This window comes from Schistocerca cancellata, chromosome 4, assembly GCF_023864275.1.
Source record: "Schistocerca cancellata isolate TAMUIC-IGC-003103 chromosome 4, iqSchCanc2.1, whole genome shotgun sequence".
Classification (NCBI taxonomy): domain Eukaryota; kingdom Metazoa; phylum Arthropoda; class Insecta; order Orthoptera; family Acrididae; genus Schistocerca; species Schistocerca cancellata.
Genome location: NC_064629.1, coordinates 834542229 through 834558041, shown reverse-complemented (window position 1 = coordinate 834558041; position 15813 = coordinate 834542229). Strand labels below are relative to the sequence as shown.

At 36.7% G+C, this 15813-nt stretch overlaps 1 protein-coding gene across 1 annotated transcript in view; it reads right to left on the bottom strand.

Annotated features, from left to right (window-relative positions):
- The window catches only part of LOC126184905 (ubiquitin-conjugating enzyme E2 H), a 131066-nt gene extending 123559 nt beyond the window's left edge, over window positions 1-7507 (bottom strand). Inside the window, exon 1 of the mRNA XM_049927557.1 lies at window positions 7258-7507. Coding sequence (XP_049783514.1) covers window positions 7258-7391 — 134 coding nt within the window. The 5' untranslated portion in view covers window positions 7392-7507. The remainder of the gene's footprint in view (window positions 1-7257) is intronic.
- Window positions 7508-15813: the final 8306 nt, after the last annotated feature.

Here is a 15813-nt window from a genome sequence, read left to right as displayed (position 1 = left end):
CAGCTAGCAAAATTAAATATGGTCTAAAAGTTTTAACCATGAGGCAAATAATTCTGCAAATGGCACTGACAGGTCTCCCCCCCCCCTCCCCAAACAGATATTTTGATAACCTAAACCTTTAAAAATAATAATAATAATAATAATAATTATTATTATTATTATTATTATTATTATTATGAAGTGCTGGTAAATATAAAAACAGAAACAAATGTACACAAATGTAACTATTTTTATTTCCCAAAATACACAAGATGTATCATACTGACATCAAATAGCATTATTCTGTTATTTAGGCGTCACATTAGTTTCTTGATTTTTGAAAAGCATTTGACTCAGTACCGCACCTACAGTTATTGTCAAAAGTACAATCATATGGGGTATCAAATGAAGTAGGTGACTGGATCGAAGACATTTTGGTAGGGAGGACACAGCATGTTATCTCTGATGGAGAGTAATCGTCAGATGTAGAAGTAACTTTGGGTGTGCCCCAGGGAAATGTGTTGGGATCCTTGCTGTTCATGTAGGGTATTAATGACCATGCAGACAATTTTAATAGCAATATCAGGGTTTTTGCACATGATGCAGTTATCTATAATGAAGTACTATCTGAAAGAAGCTGCATAAATATTCAGTCAGATCTTGATAAGATATTAACACAGTGCAGAGATTGGCAACTTGCTCTAAATTTTCTGAAATGTAAAATTTTGCACTTCAGAAAATGAAAAAACGTAGTATCCTATGACTATAATAACAGTAAGCCACTATTGGACTTTGTCAACTCATAAAAATACCTGGGAGCAACACTTTGCATAGATATGGAATGGAATGATCACATAGGTTCGGTTAAGGGTAAAGCATGTGATAGACTTCAGTTTATTGTTAGAATACTGCGTAAATTCAATCAGTCCACTAAAGAGATTGCTTACAAATCATTCATGCACCCAGTTCTAGAATACTGCCAACTGTGTTGGACCTGTACCACATAGGACTAAGAGGGGATAATTAATGTATACAGAGAAGGGAAGCATGAATGGTCACTGGTTTGTTTAATCCATGGCAGTGTGTCACAGAGACACTGAAGGAACCGAAATAGCAGATTCTTTAAGACAGACGTTAACTATCCTGAGATAGGCTACTAACAAATTTTCAAGAACTGGCTTTAAATAATTACTCTAGGCATATTGTTCACATAGGGATTGTGAGAATAAGATTAGAATAACTACTGCATGCACAGAGGCATTCAAACAATCATTCTTCCCATGCTCCATATGTGAATGGAACAGGAATAAAACCTTATCACTAGTAGAATGAGATGTACTATCTGCCATGAACCTCACGGTGGTTTGCAGAGCATAGACGTAAATATAGTTATGTAAAGGTAACAGGATGAGATATCACACAATGTTCCATCTCAAAACTCATACAGTTTAAAAAAGTATGAGTAAGTTAGAGTGCGGTAATGAGAGTCCAACTTAGTGGCAGGCAATGATGTGTTTGTAAGCGCATAAATCTAGATCAAAGATTTAATGGGTCAATAAATATTTGATAATAGTTATTGGCTCTGATCAGTGACAATGTTAATGGCTGTTGTAATCTCACTTTCTTGTGTATATTTTCACAGATTTGTTCATGGTTAGTGAAGCCAATGAATTTGAAAACAAAAGACCTGGTTGTAGTGACAGACTGACAAGCAGCTTAGCCCCCTCCCCTTTCTTTTTTTTAAAAAAAAGAAAAAAAAAATCGCCACTGATATCATGTTACAGTCACCATGTTGTTTGTTGCATGTTTCCTATGTCACTGGTCAAAACCAACAATTAGTAGTGAATATTCCTTTATCCAATAGTCTACTGCATAGTTTTTAATTGTCACAAAGTGTTAATTTACAGAATCCTACACTAAAATAATATTAATATAATAATTATTTTTGTTATCAATCACTTCCACCATTCTCACAATCTTTAAAAGTTCAGATATTTCTAACTGCAAATTCAAACTTTGGGCCTGTCTGGAATCTTAGACACACACTGGTTTTATGTATAAAGACCGTCACACAGAAACTATAACAGGCACATATTTGATAACCAATGGCTGTCTGCAGACTAATTTAGTTAAAAAATGAGTTACATGAATAAGTGCAATCTTTTTAACAAAGAATAGTTTTGGTTTTCCAAGTGGGAGACATACAATATCAGCCACAATAGGGTTCACAAAAGTGGTACTCAAAGTTCTCAAAAAGAATGACTGTTACAGGTATGTTCTTAGAATTGTTCATGGCTTTTGGCACTGTTGATCATAAAATACTGCTAAACAAACTAAGCACTAGGTGTAAGAGGACTAACAAAAGAATGGTTCCAGTATTACTTGAAAAACAGGGTGCAAAAGTATGATAGTTGAAAAATGTCAGCTGATGATAACTTTTTACTGAAACAATTGTCAGACAAGAAAGATATAAACATTAGTGTGCCTCAGGGTAGTGCATTGAGTCCAATTCTGTTCTTAATAAATATCAATGACTTTCCAGGCAGCATAAGACTTGGAAAAAGTTATTTTTCCTGACAGCAACGTTAGTCACTGACAGATCACCAAACCTATTAATACAGAGAGCAGATGACACTGGGTTCTGCATTAGTTTTGTAACAATGTCTTGTCATGACATACCAGTCCTATGCACAGTCATTTCTTAACTAAGGGATTCTTTTCTGAGTAACAAAGGTACAAAAAAGGTACACAGGCATAAAAAATTCTGTCATCTGGCAGACATCTGTTTAAGGAGTTGGGCATTTGGACTACTGCTTCAAAGTATGTTTATTTCCCTGTGAAGTTTGATGTAAATAATCCACTGTTGTTCAAAAAGATCACTGGTGTGCAAAACCACAATACAAGATAAAACAATGACATTCTTCATTATGCCACATTAAGAGTGCCTTTGGCACAAAAAGATATAATGGTTCTGTACATAACAGTGGAACAGCAGCCAGCCTGGACTTCAATTTACCACAGAAAAACAAACTCAAAACAGCATCCTCTATCATTGAATAAAATTGTATAATGAACTATCCGATGAGATGAAAAAGGTTACTAAAATACATTTACTTCAAAAGGCAGCTAAAACATACTCCACACATAATGCATAAAACACAATTATCACTTGGAGGACTCAGAGTAACAGGTTAGTAATGAAAAGGGAGAACTAACTCATCATATCACATTCCAATACATAATCACAGTGTAATGTGGAAATACAGAAGCGTCCGATCCCACCTGTCTTTGACCCATGACGTCACAAATATGGCGGAAACAAAAACAAACACACACACACTTTCCACAAGAAGCCTAATGACACTAACGGGACAAGTGCGGGAAATGGGGTGTTTTGGGTGGGGGGCAAACTAAATATAAACAAATTAAGACGCCTTGCGTAGCTACAACATGTAAGTGAAGACAGCCATGCATGAATACCCACCCACCTCCCCAGGGGTCGTAACCCCTGCAACCCATAGAAGATAAAGATGCTTCAGTAGCTGATTAGTGTTTTTTGTCTTTAAAAAAAAAAAATCTCACGGGATAGAACGAACAGATCAGAAAGATAAATATAATAAACAAAAACAGAAATTCGAGGAAACATAATTAAAATAAGTAATAAGTGTTTTTAAAATAAAAAAAAAATCTCACGAGATAGAATGAACAGATCAGAAAAGTAAATAAAATAAGATAAAACAGAACTGGAGACAGCTACACTCAAACCAAACTCCGCGCCGTCATGACGTCACACACGACAACACCCTTACGTCATGGGTAAAAGCCGACGCGTGGGATCGGACGCTTCTGTCGACCCTGTAATGCTTCTACAAATAAATGTGCCAAGATCTACAGTGAATCATAACAAAGCTTTGTCATTCTCCTGAGCTAAACATCTCACTAGAGTTTTCCAGACAGACTGAAGGTAGAACAGAGATGTGCATGCTCGTGGTCCTGGAGCCATGAAGTGGGGGTCCATAGGTGTGCGCAGTGGTGAACCGCACAACTGTTTTATATTAGAAGATATTTGTTGCAAATTATATATGATAAAAAAACAATGTACGATAAAAACCAGGTGAATGAGAATTCAGTTGTGAAGACTATTACTTCATATTTGGGAGGATGGCATTTGCCATATCTGGCCATCCCCATTTATGCCATGATGGCTCCCATAGCAAGGCCACGGCTGACCAACTGCTCTAGCCTCACAAATTATACTTGCATACTATGTGTGTTTTTGTATATTGGAGCAATTTGTTTCGTTGTATTTTGATGAAAGGCCCTATACCATTGAGAGATTATCCGCCAATGTACAAATATGTGGCTACTGTGTAACTTCACAAATTATACAGTAAATTATACAATTTAAGTGGCTAATTACAACTGAGCCAGAACATTATTTTTTCTCTCCTCTCCAAGTACTAAATTTTGAATGGTTGTTGGTTGCGTGTGCAGTTCCAGGGCACTAAACCAAATGTTTTGCATTCAAAGCTTGGCTGGTTCTTAGATCCCCCCCCCCCCCCCCCCACTTCTTTCTGACCGTAATTTTTACATGCACCTCTCCCAATATTTTATCTATGTTTGAACACCAAGCTGCACTCTGATTTAGATTCTATGTTGGACTCAAACTGTCCTCCCCTCCTCCACCAAGCACAATCCCCTCTCAGTTTGGATGTACTCACATTAGACTTTACTGAATTTACAAACATACTGTGTGGCATATTTTTCTCAAATCCTTCGTAATATTTCCATTCTTTTAATCACTCTGAATTCCAGTTTTCAAGAGTAAAGCATAAAATTTTTAAATGGGACAAGTATGAGTTTGTCTTCTCCCTTGTACACAGGAAATGTCAGACTGATCTTACTTTTCAGATTACGTAAGTTTATTAGAAATGAAAGAGAGGCAATATCAGTAGGCAATTGTGGGGGTCAGACTAGTAAATGCAAGTCTAATGTCATAATACTGCACCATCTCGCTCACTATTTACTTTGTAAACAAACAATAAATGTCACAACATATATATATATAAAAAAACAGCAACTGTGTATCGATTGGGCTAATTGTAGACTAGATATTTTATGGCATTATTCATAGTTTGTTGATGAAGTAAATACCAGATGACATGGTGCAGTGTATTGGTTCAGGATTCCTCATTTTGGAAGACTTAATTTACCCATGATCTGGCAAGTGTGTTTTCCATGGTTTTCCCAGTGTAAATATTTGGAATATCCGACATCATTATGTTAAATGGTTAAAAGACCAATAAATAAATAATACATCCTCAGAAAGCTCTATCAGTTTTTTATGCAATGTGAGCAACTCTCACTGTTACTGTATCATCATCATCTATTTTTATGAATTTTCAACCAACTGTGGAATTGTGTTTACAGAATTCTACAAATTTTAATGACAAATATGTTGGGCATAACTGAATGATTTAATGCATTTGTTAAGGACACTGACAGATTCAGGAGGATGAAGGCTCATGCCCCAAAAGACTTTCCTAAATAACTACACACAAGTGCTGATATGGTTCCTTTAACAAGGTTGCGACTAATCACCTGCTCTTTCCTCAAAATGTCTGTATGTTCATACCCCTAGACAAATAAATTATAAGGCATTCCTCTGTAATGACACTCCCCCAAAGAGAATCCATTCAAGTGTCTTCATCAGTATATTATTTTTCTCACAACTTTTTTTAAATTCCTGCATCTGACTGACATTCATCTGAACTACACGGAATGTTACTTATTTCTGACAAACATGTAACACAGTCCAACTGCACTAAATTTTTTTCATCTAATCAATCAGGTTGTTCTCAATCCTGCTGACATTACACAGTTAGCTACCAGTGAGACATTTTTTCATTAAAGACAAGGGGAAAAACTATAGTTATGAGATCTGTAAAATATATGCCACAATACAACATTAACTAATAATCCTCATCAACACAAGTCAGCCATATGGAGAGTCCTGACCCATTTCCACAAAGGGTAAAAACATTTTTACTACAGAAACTCCACAGTCAACAATCCACAACATATGTTTCAAGGTCCTACTCAAAATCCTACAAAAGAAAACTTGTTCCTTGCATTTACTGACTGAAATTTAACAACTCCTACTCAGTCATTTTAGCCATTAGTAACAGTTACTTGAAAGACAGGACACACAAAGCAATTAACTGAACATTTTCCTGAATACAGTCTTTCACATGTAATCACTCTTCATAGAGAGAAAATGTTACCTCTCACACAGAGTTCCAAAAGCAAAAATTATGCTACACACTCTACAGAAATATAAATAGGCCTAGCTAATGAAAACAGACAACCTGAGATATAGCTTTACATCAATTTGTGTTTGTTTACAGAAAGAGAAAATAATGTGAATATAAACTTTTTAATCCGTAAGTGAAGAAAATTTTACAAAATTTTATTTGAACCCCGATTGTTGAGCTCATGGAACCAATGAGTACTCATTATAATACAATTTCAATGTGTATTATTTAGGCTCCACAAACAATATTATGAACTTACACAATAGCAGTTTCCACTTTTTGAATCCCTCACTACTGCCACAATAATAAATAGTACGAGTTCAGAACTATATTTTTGACTGTTCACGGTAAACAACGGCTCTGACTGTAATATGAAGGCCACTTATACTATTGGCATTGATATTTATTTCATAGAAAGTTGGAGAACATATTAACATTGCTGTATTTGTAGCGATCCCTTAGCGTGGAGACGACATGGGCTGCAAATTTATGTTAATTTATTTCAGGAGAAAATGCACGAAAAAAATCACATCTGACGTTTAGGAATAGCATAAAAACCTTAAACATTGTGAAAAAATTCAAAAACAAACACACTATCCAGGGCCAATATACTGTCAGCTGACTGACAGAATAACGTCGCACAGCTTTATGTTTGTTTACCATTACTTTAAATGTGTAATTTGGAACATGATACATGTAGGCTACGATGTCAAATAAACAATGTTCTTCGCTCATTGAAATAATGTAAATGAAAAGCTCTGATTCGTCCAGCAGTCATACAGCTACCTACAATTACGAAACAAAGTAATCTCTCCCTTAACAACTAAACGAGCACCAATGACTACACAATTCCTTTGTTTAGGAGTACGTCTTCGAAATGCCATTCTTGATGAAACTAACGCAAATCAAGCAGTCATCAAATTTTACGAACAAAGGAACATATGCTGCTGCGACAAAAGGATACAGCTTGATAACATCAGTGTCCATTCGTCTTTTCCCTGCGCTAGGTGACGACATTCTTGCGAATAATATTGCCGTCCCTTGATCCCCTTTACTTTCTGAATGCGTTACACAAAACCTGCATGCGTAATCAAACATTCGACAGCATTTCAAACACTGCAAGCCACAGTTAAAAACGTCAAGATAACGTCACCTATTACTCTGTTTCGAATTCATTTCTACTCCTTTACCATCTTTTACTCCGCACAACTATATCCATTGCAACATAGTTGCCAACATAATGCGCACACTGCAGAGATCAATTTTCCAGTACTCACTGACAATACTCCTTAAGCTTCTTGTATGACGACGGATTCGTAAGAAAATTATTTTATTACAAAAGAAGAACCTTGAATATGGATATTGATACCTATAAAGAATAGACTGATGACACTGCATGGTAGAATTCTGATACATAGTTAACTGTATTTCATTTTTAGCTTCCACCCCGAGAGTAGTATGCATGAACGACAAGGGAAAAGAAGTTGAATAGTATGTATAAAATAAAATATGGATTACAAAATACGGAAACAGCTCGATTAAATTACACATAAATGGCAGGGCGTGCTTTCATCAGTCAATTATGTACAGGCTGCTATGTATAACCTGAATGAATCCGATTGTAGAGATCTCTAGCAACTGCAAATGAGACGACCACTGAAATAGTACTTTTTTGTCACAAGCGGGCAAGTGTCACAGTTTTAAGCTATCTTGTACAACACTGTGTAAATATTTATCGTGATGTTCACAATAAATGGTTGGTTTCCCTCAACTCTAAGAATCTGAATAGCGACAGCTTGCTCTTCCAAACTCGATTATCTGACTGTTAAAACTACTTTGTCATCGAATCAGTTTTTGCTTAAGTCGTTACATTGACCAACAGAGGTTTTCGTCATATTGACATCCGAAGGCCAGCATACTCTACCGTACATAGGAGCTTCCCTCTTCTTCCAGTGGTTGGCGTCAGTTTATCGCTGTCCTCAATGGCTATGAACTTCACATCCCTGCCAACACGCGCCCAGACACAGATATACTCCCTATACCATTACTGCTTCACCTAATCTTTTGAGGTTCATCGTAGCAGAAGCCCAAGATCCTACTGGAAGTGATCACCTACATGTCCTTCACCAGATGACATACCATGCCCCAAACCAGACGCAACCCACAGCACACCAGCAGGTTCAGAACTATTCCCACGTAGCTTGGAATACATGTCATGTCCAAAGCCATACACTAGTCGTAAGACACAACTCCAGCCTTCAAAATACTGATGACAGCCAACATGACTCTGGTTTCCTACAACACACCATCACAAATGAAGTTGCCAATCATACCTTACCCCATACTATTTAATATGACCTTCCCACTCCCCTTCCATGAACTCTTGTTCTGTACTAAGAATCCCTTTGTCTCTACAAAGAATTCCTTCGTACTTGTAACTGAGACATGCTCCAATGTCACCAGCTGCCCCAGCAAAATTTTCACATTTCCAATAAACCCTACATAGTACTGAAAAAAAAATCGCAAAAGATTCTGAGGAGAAAAACTCACTACCATGAATTCCATCCTACACAACAACAGATTCCCTATCATCCAGATAACCTCATCAAAACCAACCAATTTTTGTCCTACCTGGAAGACACTTTCACTATCCCACATGACCACAACTTTAACTTTGATAACTCAGTGGATTGCCATTTATATGAATGTACAAACCTGGACATCCCACTTCTTGCACCAAACTTCCAGTAGTACACAGCACTACATGAACAAGACTCAACAGGCCAATAACAGCTGAAGTCATAACAAAAGTTCTCATTAAAAAGTGAAGCACTGCTCCCAATCCTGATATCATTACCCATTGGTGTTTCAACTAAGGTCCCATAGTCCATCACAAAATCCTTGCCATCCTTCACAGTACCATTCACTACACAAGTTATTAGTCAGAGCAGTAGAACACATCCAAAGTCCTGTTCTTCCTGAAACCTAATTAACTGCCCTCACATACCTCATCTTATTGACCTATCTACTTCATGTAAGTTTCCATCAAAATTCTAAAACTACCCTTACACAACAAAGCCACCAGCATCTTGCAACACAACTACACACCCCAATAATCAGTGTAGCTTTGCTTCCATCTTTCCATAAACTTCTTTAACCTTACGCACCTTATCTCCCATCCATTACATAAACAAAAATCTTCCAAATTTTCCCCCTTTTTATCAAGGAAGCCATTGACTGTGTATGGCGATCTGGTCTACTCTTCAAGCTACAAACCTATGAACTCCCAGTTAATTAAACTGTCTGCCAAAAGAGTGAAGCATGCAGAAGGGGGAGAGGGGGCAAAAAAATGAGACTTCATGGGTTGAGAGGGTATGGGATGTTACATTAGTTATTACAAAATTGAGTCAAATTTACAAATAACTTGGTAGTATGAGCACACACAGCCGTATGACGCACCACCCTCTCTGGCCTGGGTGCATTCACTAATTTGGTTGAGAAGGGTGTCATACAGCCAATGTATGCTCTCCCCCACTACAGTTGTAACTGGTCCTTGATATTCTGGACACTGGCACTAGAGTGGAGTTGAAGTCCAAGATGGTGCCATACTTGTTCTTTAGGAGACAGATCTGTAGAGCTTGGTGGTTGTGGGATATGTACCTCAACACCATACAGACAATTTACAGAGACACACCATGTACGTACAAACATTGTCCTGTAGAAAAATGGCATCTCGATACTGTGACATGAGAGCTAACGTATGAGGATGCAGAATTTTCATGACATTTCATTGTGCTATCAGAGTTCCCTGAACCACTACCAGCTGTGACCTGAAGTCATATCTGATGACTCTCCACAATATGATGCCAAGAGTAACACAGATTTGTCTCTCCAAAAACTGGAAGAGTGGGACCTCTCTCCAGGTCACCAGAAAGCTTACCAATGATGGTCATCAGGGGTAGTGCAGGATCATGATTCATTGTGAACACAACATGATGCTGTTCGTCAGCATTTCATGCTTCTTGGCCATGGCACCACTCCATATGCAGCTCTTTGTGTAGTGGTATTAACAACAGCCTATATATGAGGTAGTAGTTCCCTAGTCTAGCTGCAGCTAGTCTCCGACTAATGGTGCTGGGTGACACAAAATTTTGCAGGGAGTACATTACTTGCTCTCAGATTGCAGGTGCCAAACTGAATTGGTAATGGTGTACTTGGTAAGCAATATGTTAATGGCCCCTTGTAGTGATCAAATGTGGATGACCAGAACCTTGACAATGAGTATCCCTGACCTCATGTTTACATGCAGTCCAACATCAAGCCACTGTCACATCTGAATGCTCCACAAATCTCGACACTGCTTGATTCGACCAGAACCCAAATGGAGACCCACAATGAGTCCCCCTTCAAACTCTGTCAGTTGCTGATAATACTGTCTCACATTATTACTTGGCATCTCCATGTCCTTCACGGCGCTCACTTAACATCTCGCACTGTTCATGTCTCTTATATATTCCACTGGGCCTGGAAACAACACTATCAATGGGAAACATTAATGCTATTCTACCTGTCACAGAGAATTTTTATTTATTTATTTTATTTACACATCAAGTTCCGCAGGACCAAATTGAGGAGCAAATCTCCAAGGTCATGGAACTTGCCAGTACATGAACTTACAACATAAAAGTAATAACAGATAAAAATAAATGTTCATGAACCTGAAAAAAAGTCAGTCCATAAGTTTAAGAAAACGCTATCAGCAATAAAATAAGAATCAGCTTAACTTTTCAAGGAACTACTCGACAGAATAGAAGGAGTGACCCATGAGGAAACTCTTCAGTTTCTATTTGAAAGTGCTTGGATTACTGCTAAGATTTTTGAATTCAAGTGGCAGCTTATTGAAAATGGATGCAGCAGTATACTGCACACCTTTTTGCACAGGAGCTAAGGAAGTCCAATCCAAATGGAGGTTTGATTTCTGCCGAGTATTAACCAAGTGAAAGCTGCTTATTCTTGGGAATAAACTAATATTGGTAACAAGAAACAACAATAAGGAATATACATATTGAGAGGCCAATGTCAAAATACCCAGACTCATGAACAGAGGTTGACAAGAGGTTCATGAACTCACACCACTTATTGCCCGAACCGCCCGTTTCTGAGCCAAAAATATCCTTCTAGAATGGGAAGATTAGAGATTAGATTAGATTAATACTAGTTCCATGGATCATGAATACGATATTTCGTAATGATGTGGAACGAGTCGAATTTTCTAATACATGACATAATTAGGTTAATTTAACAACATACTTAAGTTAATATAACAACTTTATTTTTTGTGTTTTTGTTTTTATTTATTTTTATTTTTATTTTATTTTATAAATACTTTTTTATCTTTTTTTACCCCAGAACATAATACCATTCGACATAAGTGAATGAAAATAAGCAAAGTAGACTAATTTACGTGTCGAAGTATCACTCACTTTTGATACCATTCGAATCGTAAAAATGGCAGTATTAAGTCTTTGAACAAGATCCTGAATGTGGGCTTTCCACGACAGCTTACTATCTATCTGAACACCTAGAAATTTGAACTGTTCAGTTTCACGAATCATATGCCCATTCTGTGAGATTAAAATGTCAGGTTTTGTTGAATTGTGTGTTAGGAACTGTAAAAACTCTTATCATTTACATACCCGCTGATGGTGTGTGTGTGTGTGTGTACAAAATTACATTGATATCAGACCATGTCTTCTAAGTGCTTCACTTTTTTGCTGGCACATTGTCCTTCACCATCATCTGGCATATGTTACAGTCTATCACTCCTACTCCTGCATGCTTCACCCTACAGCAGATATGCCTCAAAGCTCTGGCCTATACCCCCACCTTTATATCCTGTATATCACAGACATTCCCAAACCATCACCCCTCTCCTTATACAACCAAATTATCCGTCTGACTAACATAGTAAAGTAAGACCCATCTCCTTACCATCCAACACAAAGCCCAAAATCCAACTACTAATCTTATATGTCATACATGGGGTCTGAATCCTTTTACCATTACCTTCTACCATTACCCATACTTCTACCATTCCTCATTTACCCAATTCTAACTTATGCTGTAATTGCCTGGATCTCCATTTACCCTAAATTCTACAAATCCATTAAAATTCTGGAATGATATGCACATTGCCTTGCCATCCACATCCATTTATCTTCCCCAACTCCCAACCTATACCAACTCATCCACTTTCCACACCTTCTCTTCTTGGAGCACCTTGGGACCCAATAAATCACAAAACTCAGTCCAAGCACCCAACATCATATCCACTAATCACCAATCCAGGTATCCTGCTGTGCCACTATATTCATATGTCACATACCATGTACCTTCAGGCTTTATACGTCCTTTGTAACAGGAACTTCAACCAACGTCCAATACCCAATGATGAAATACACCCTTCTTTCATGCTCTAAACGCAACACTCTACCTCACATCACCTCCCCCTTCCTCTCCCTCTATCAGTCTTAGGTACTACCTGCAGGGATACATGGTCATACTTGCCATTGCATATGCATCATTAACATGATAATTTTCATGCACCACTGTCATCATCATTAACATTATCATCATTGATTATGTTTTAACTGTAATATAAAATCATCTAAAAAGCTTTTAAAATCATAAAAATTGTCCATCAATGTGTTCTTTAAAAATCATTAATTTCATTTGTTTTTACATATTTAAAAACTTGTATTAAGTATGTATAACCCTTTCATGGGGAACTGAAATAACAATAAAGGAAAAACATAAAGAAAAATATTATTCCCATGGCCAATCCACACAATGACCAGGACTAATGTATGAGGATGATACCACCCACAACACCTTTAGTGACTACTACAGCTGCAAACAACCTGACATCACTTATGAATGTGATGATATGGTCAGTTAAAACATACATCTTCATCATCAGTAGCATAATGACTGCAAGAGCCATCTGTATCAATGACACTATTTCTGGCCACCAGAAATACATTGTCGTCTGCACTAACAGCAACAACAATGTCATCACCAGCAGCAGGAGCCATACCACTGCCATCAACACCAATAGCTCCAGCACCTTCGACCACTACTCTTCCAGGTTAATATTCCTTCCCCCTACAATCCCACAGCCTCTGTTCTAAACTCATAATACATAAACAGCACAACATCTAAAAAATAACTAACTAAATAAAAAAGTTATTCAGGACCCAATCGCCTTTCCCTTTTTGTTAAGCAGATGACCCTATATTTCCGAATCCCCAGATTCTTTTCAGTTAGCTCAGAAAATTTATACGAAGCTGTAAGTTCATCAACTGAACCTACAAAAAGTCCGTGTCATCATAAAGGCACCTCGCCTCAAAATAATCTGTTCTTTAGGATGAAATTCATCCATTACAACTCTCAGTAAATCTGCACTGAAACAACGATTGCCACCAGTCCCTTCACCCACCCTAACAGAGGTCATTAAAGGGATGGATGTAAACGATATAGATGAAGAAATAGCAACCGAAATTAACTCTATTACATTACATTAAACATCACTGACAACCAGATAAAAAATGAAGTCATGATACAGTACAGAAGGAGCCGCATAGAATTATCAAAAGCAATGCCACAGGCATCAGGGCCAGTTTGAGAACATGTTTGCACGCATTTGTCACCCCTTCCCATCCCTTTTCCCCTAGCACCCAGATTAGTTGCTTCTTCTCATTTAGGTTTTTTGTTAGACCTTAAAAAATAAATCTAAGTCTAGTGATCATGGAGATGGGTTATTTTTTCTTCTAAAGCATGACCTACAGCAGCGTTTCTCTGTAACAGAAATGAATTTCTGAACTTTATTCCAATGCTAAATATTAAAAGAAGGAACATTTTGTTTCCATTTAAATTAATTCCTGAGAACTTTAACCATAGGGTGCATGTATGTATAAAGTGCAAGAACCACAAATAAAATTGTTTTGCACTGTTCCATATTGTTTCATGATTCCTAGCCCATACCTATCCCTTCATTATTGCTTGAGCTGACACAGTTATAAATTGTGTTGTCATATGTCTAAGTGAGCATCAGTAATATAAAATAAACAATGAACTAGATGAGAAAAAGTTTATGCTCTTTGCAAGAAACTGACCCAGATTACAAGCTAACAGCACAATCCCACAACGGGACCATTGCCTACAAGATATAGGTAATCGAATGAGTGGTTGGCTAGGATCTAATTCAGGTGCGCTGTTTAATGCATTGAGTTGTTCATTACTGTGGGACAACACTTGTCCATGGAAACAGAGTGATATACTGAAATTTAATTTAATTTGTTTAATTGAACAATTTAGCTCATATTATGGAAGTTTATTTTTTTATTTTTTAAGTAAACTAAGCTTAAACTGAGAGTTTAATCATACATATTTGTCTTGGTAACATAAAGACAGTCATTACTTACATGTGAACGAAGTGTACCACATGCCCACTTATGTTATGAAAAATGGTACACCCACTCAAAGGTTAAAGGCTTTTAGTGAAAATGGAAAGAACTACTATATTGTTCAAGCTTCAAGATAAATATGCTGTTTATTAAACTGCATGGAAAGAATGAAAATATAAAATCCCTGTTACTATTTTAGTTTCATAATGGAAATTTTTAATTTGATAATTTATAAATTATTTCATTTTCTGTTCGAAAGAATGGGACAGAAATTCAAAAACTATCATCTAATTTTATACTGACACGTCAGACATTAGACACTGTTTAATTGGCTAAGTTGTATGTTACATGTGAAGAAATCTTGCAAAAAAAAAAAGAGTTAAATTTTAGGAAATTTTTCACAAAAGTAATTGAAAATTAATAAACATTATTTGGATGTGGATTTGACAGCTGGTAACAGTACCTATTTAAACTTATATACCCACCACTGAAACTGTGTTCAATGAAAATATTTGCACCAAGCTTAGAGTGAAACAACATTCATTATTTATTTATCTATAAACATTATAATAAAATTTTGTTATTATATATGCAGTGTTGATCATAATTAATAGTGAAAACTCACCCATGTGGATGTTTGTGATAACAGAAACAAAAACATTCCATTTAACATGGGTCCATAAATGAACCATATGTAACATACTTGAAAAGGTGTGGTTATGTGTCCCCATTGGCAAAGAATGAAAATGTCATGTTCTAAGATTATATAAACTCTTCAGGATGAGTAACAGTAGGTAGTTAATATCTACAGAGTATACAACTTAAGATGTTCATTTCTCTCAAATATCTCTGAACTAGAAGCTGTTCAAATGTATAATGCTGCAGAAACTTAGAGCCATCTATAATTCTGGCACAGACAAAAGTTTTGGTGAAGAATGTATACATTTTAAAAGACATCTGTTGTCTATGAAGAAAGAAGGTGGTGGCACGTTGTCTTCTCACACATATCTCTGTATAATGTTGATTTTAAAGAAAATGGTGGTGTCTATCAAAAT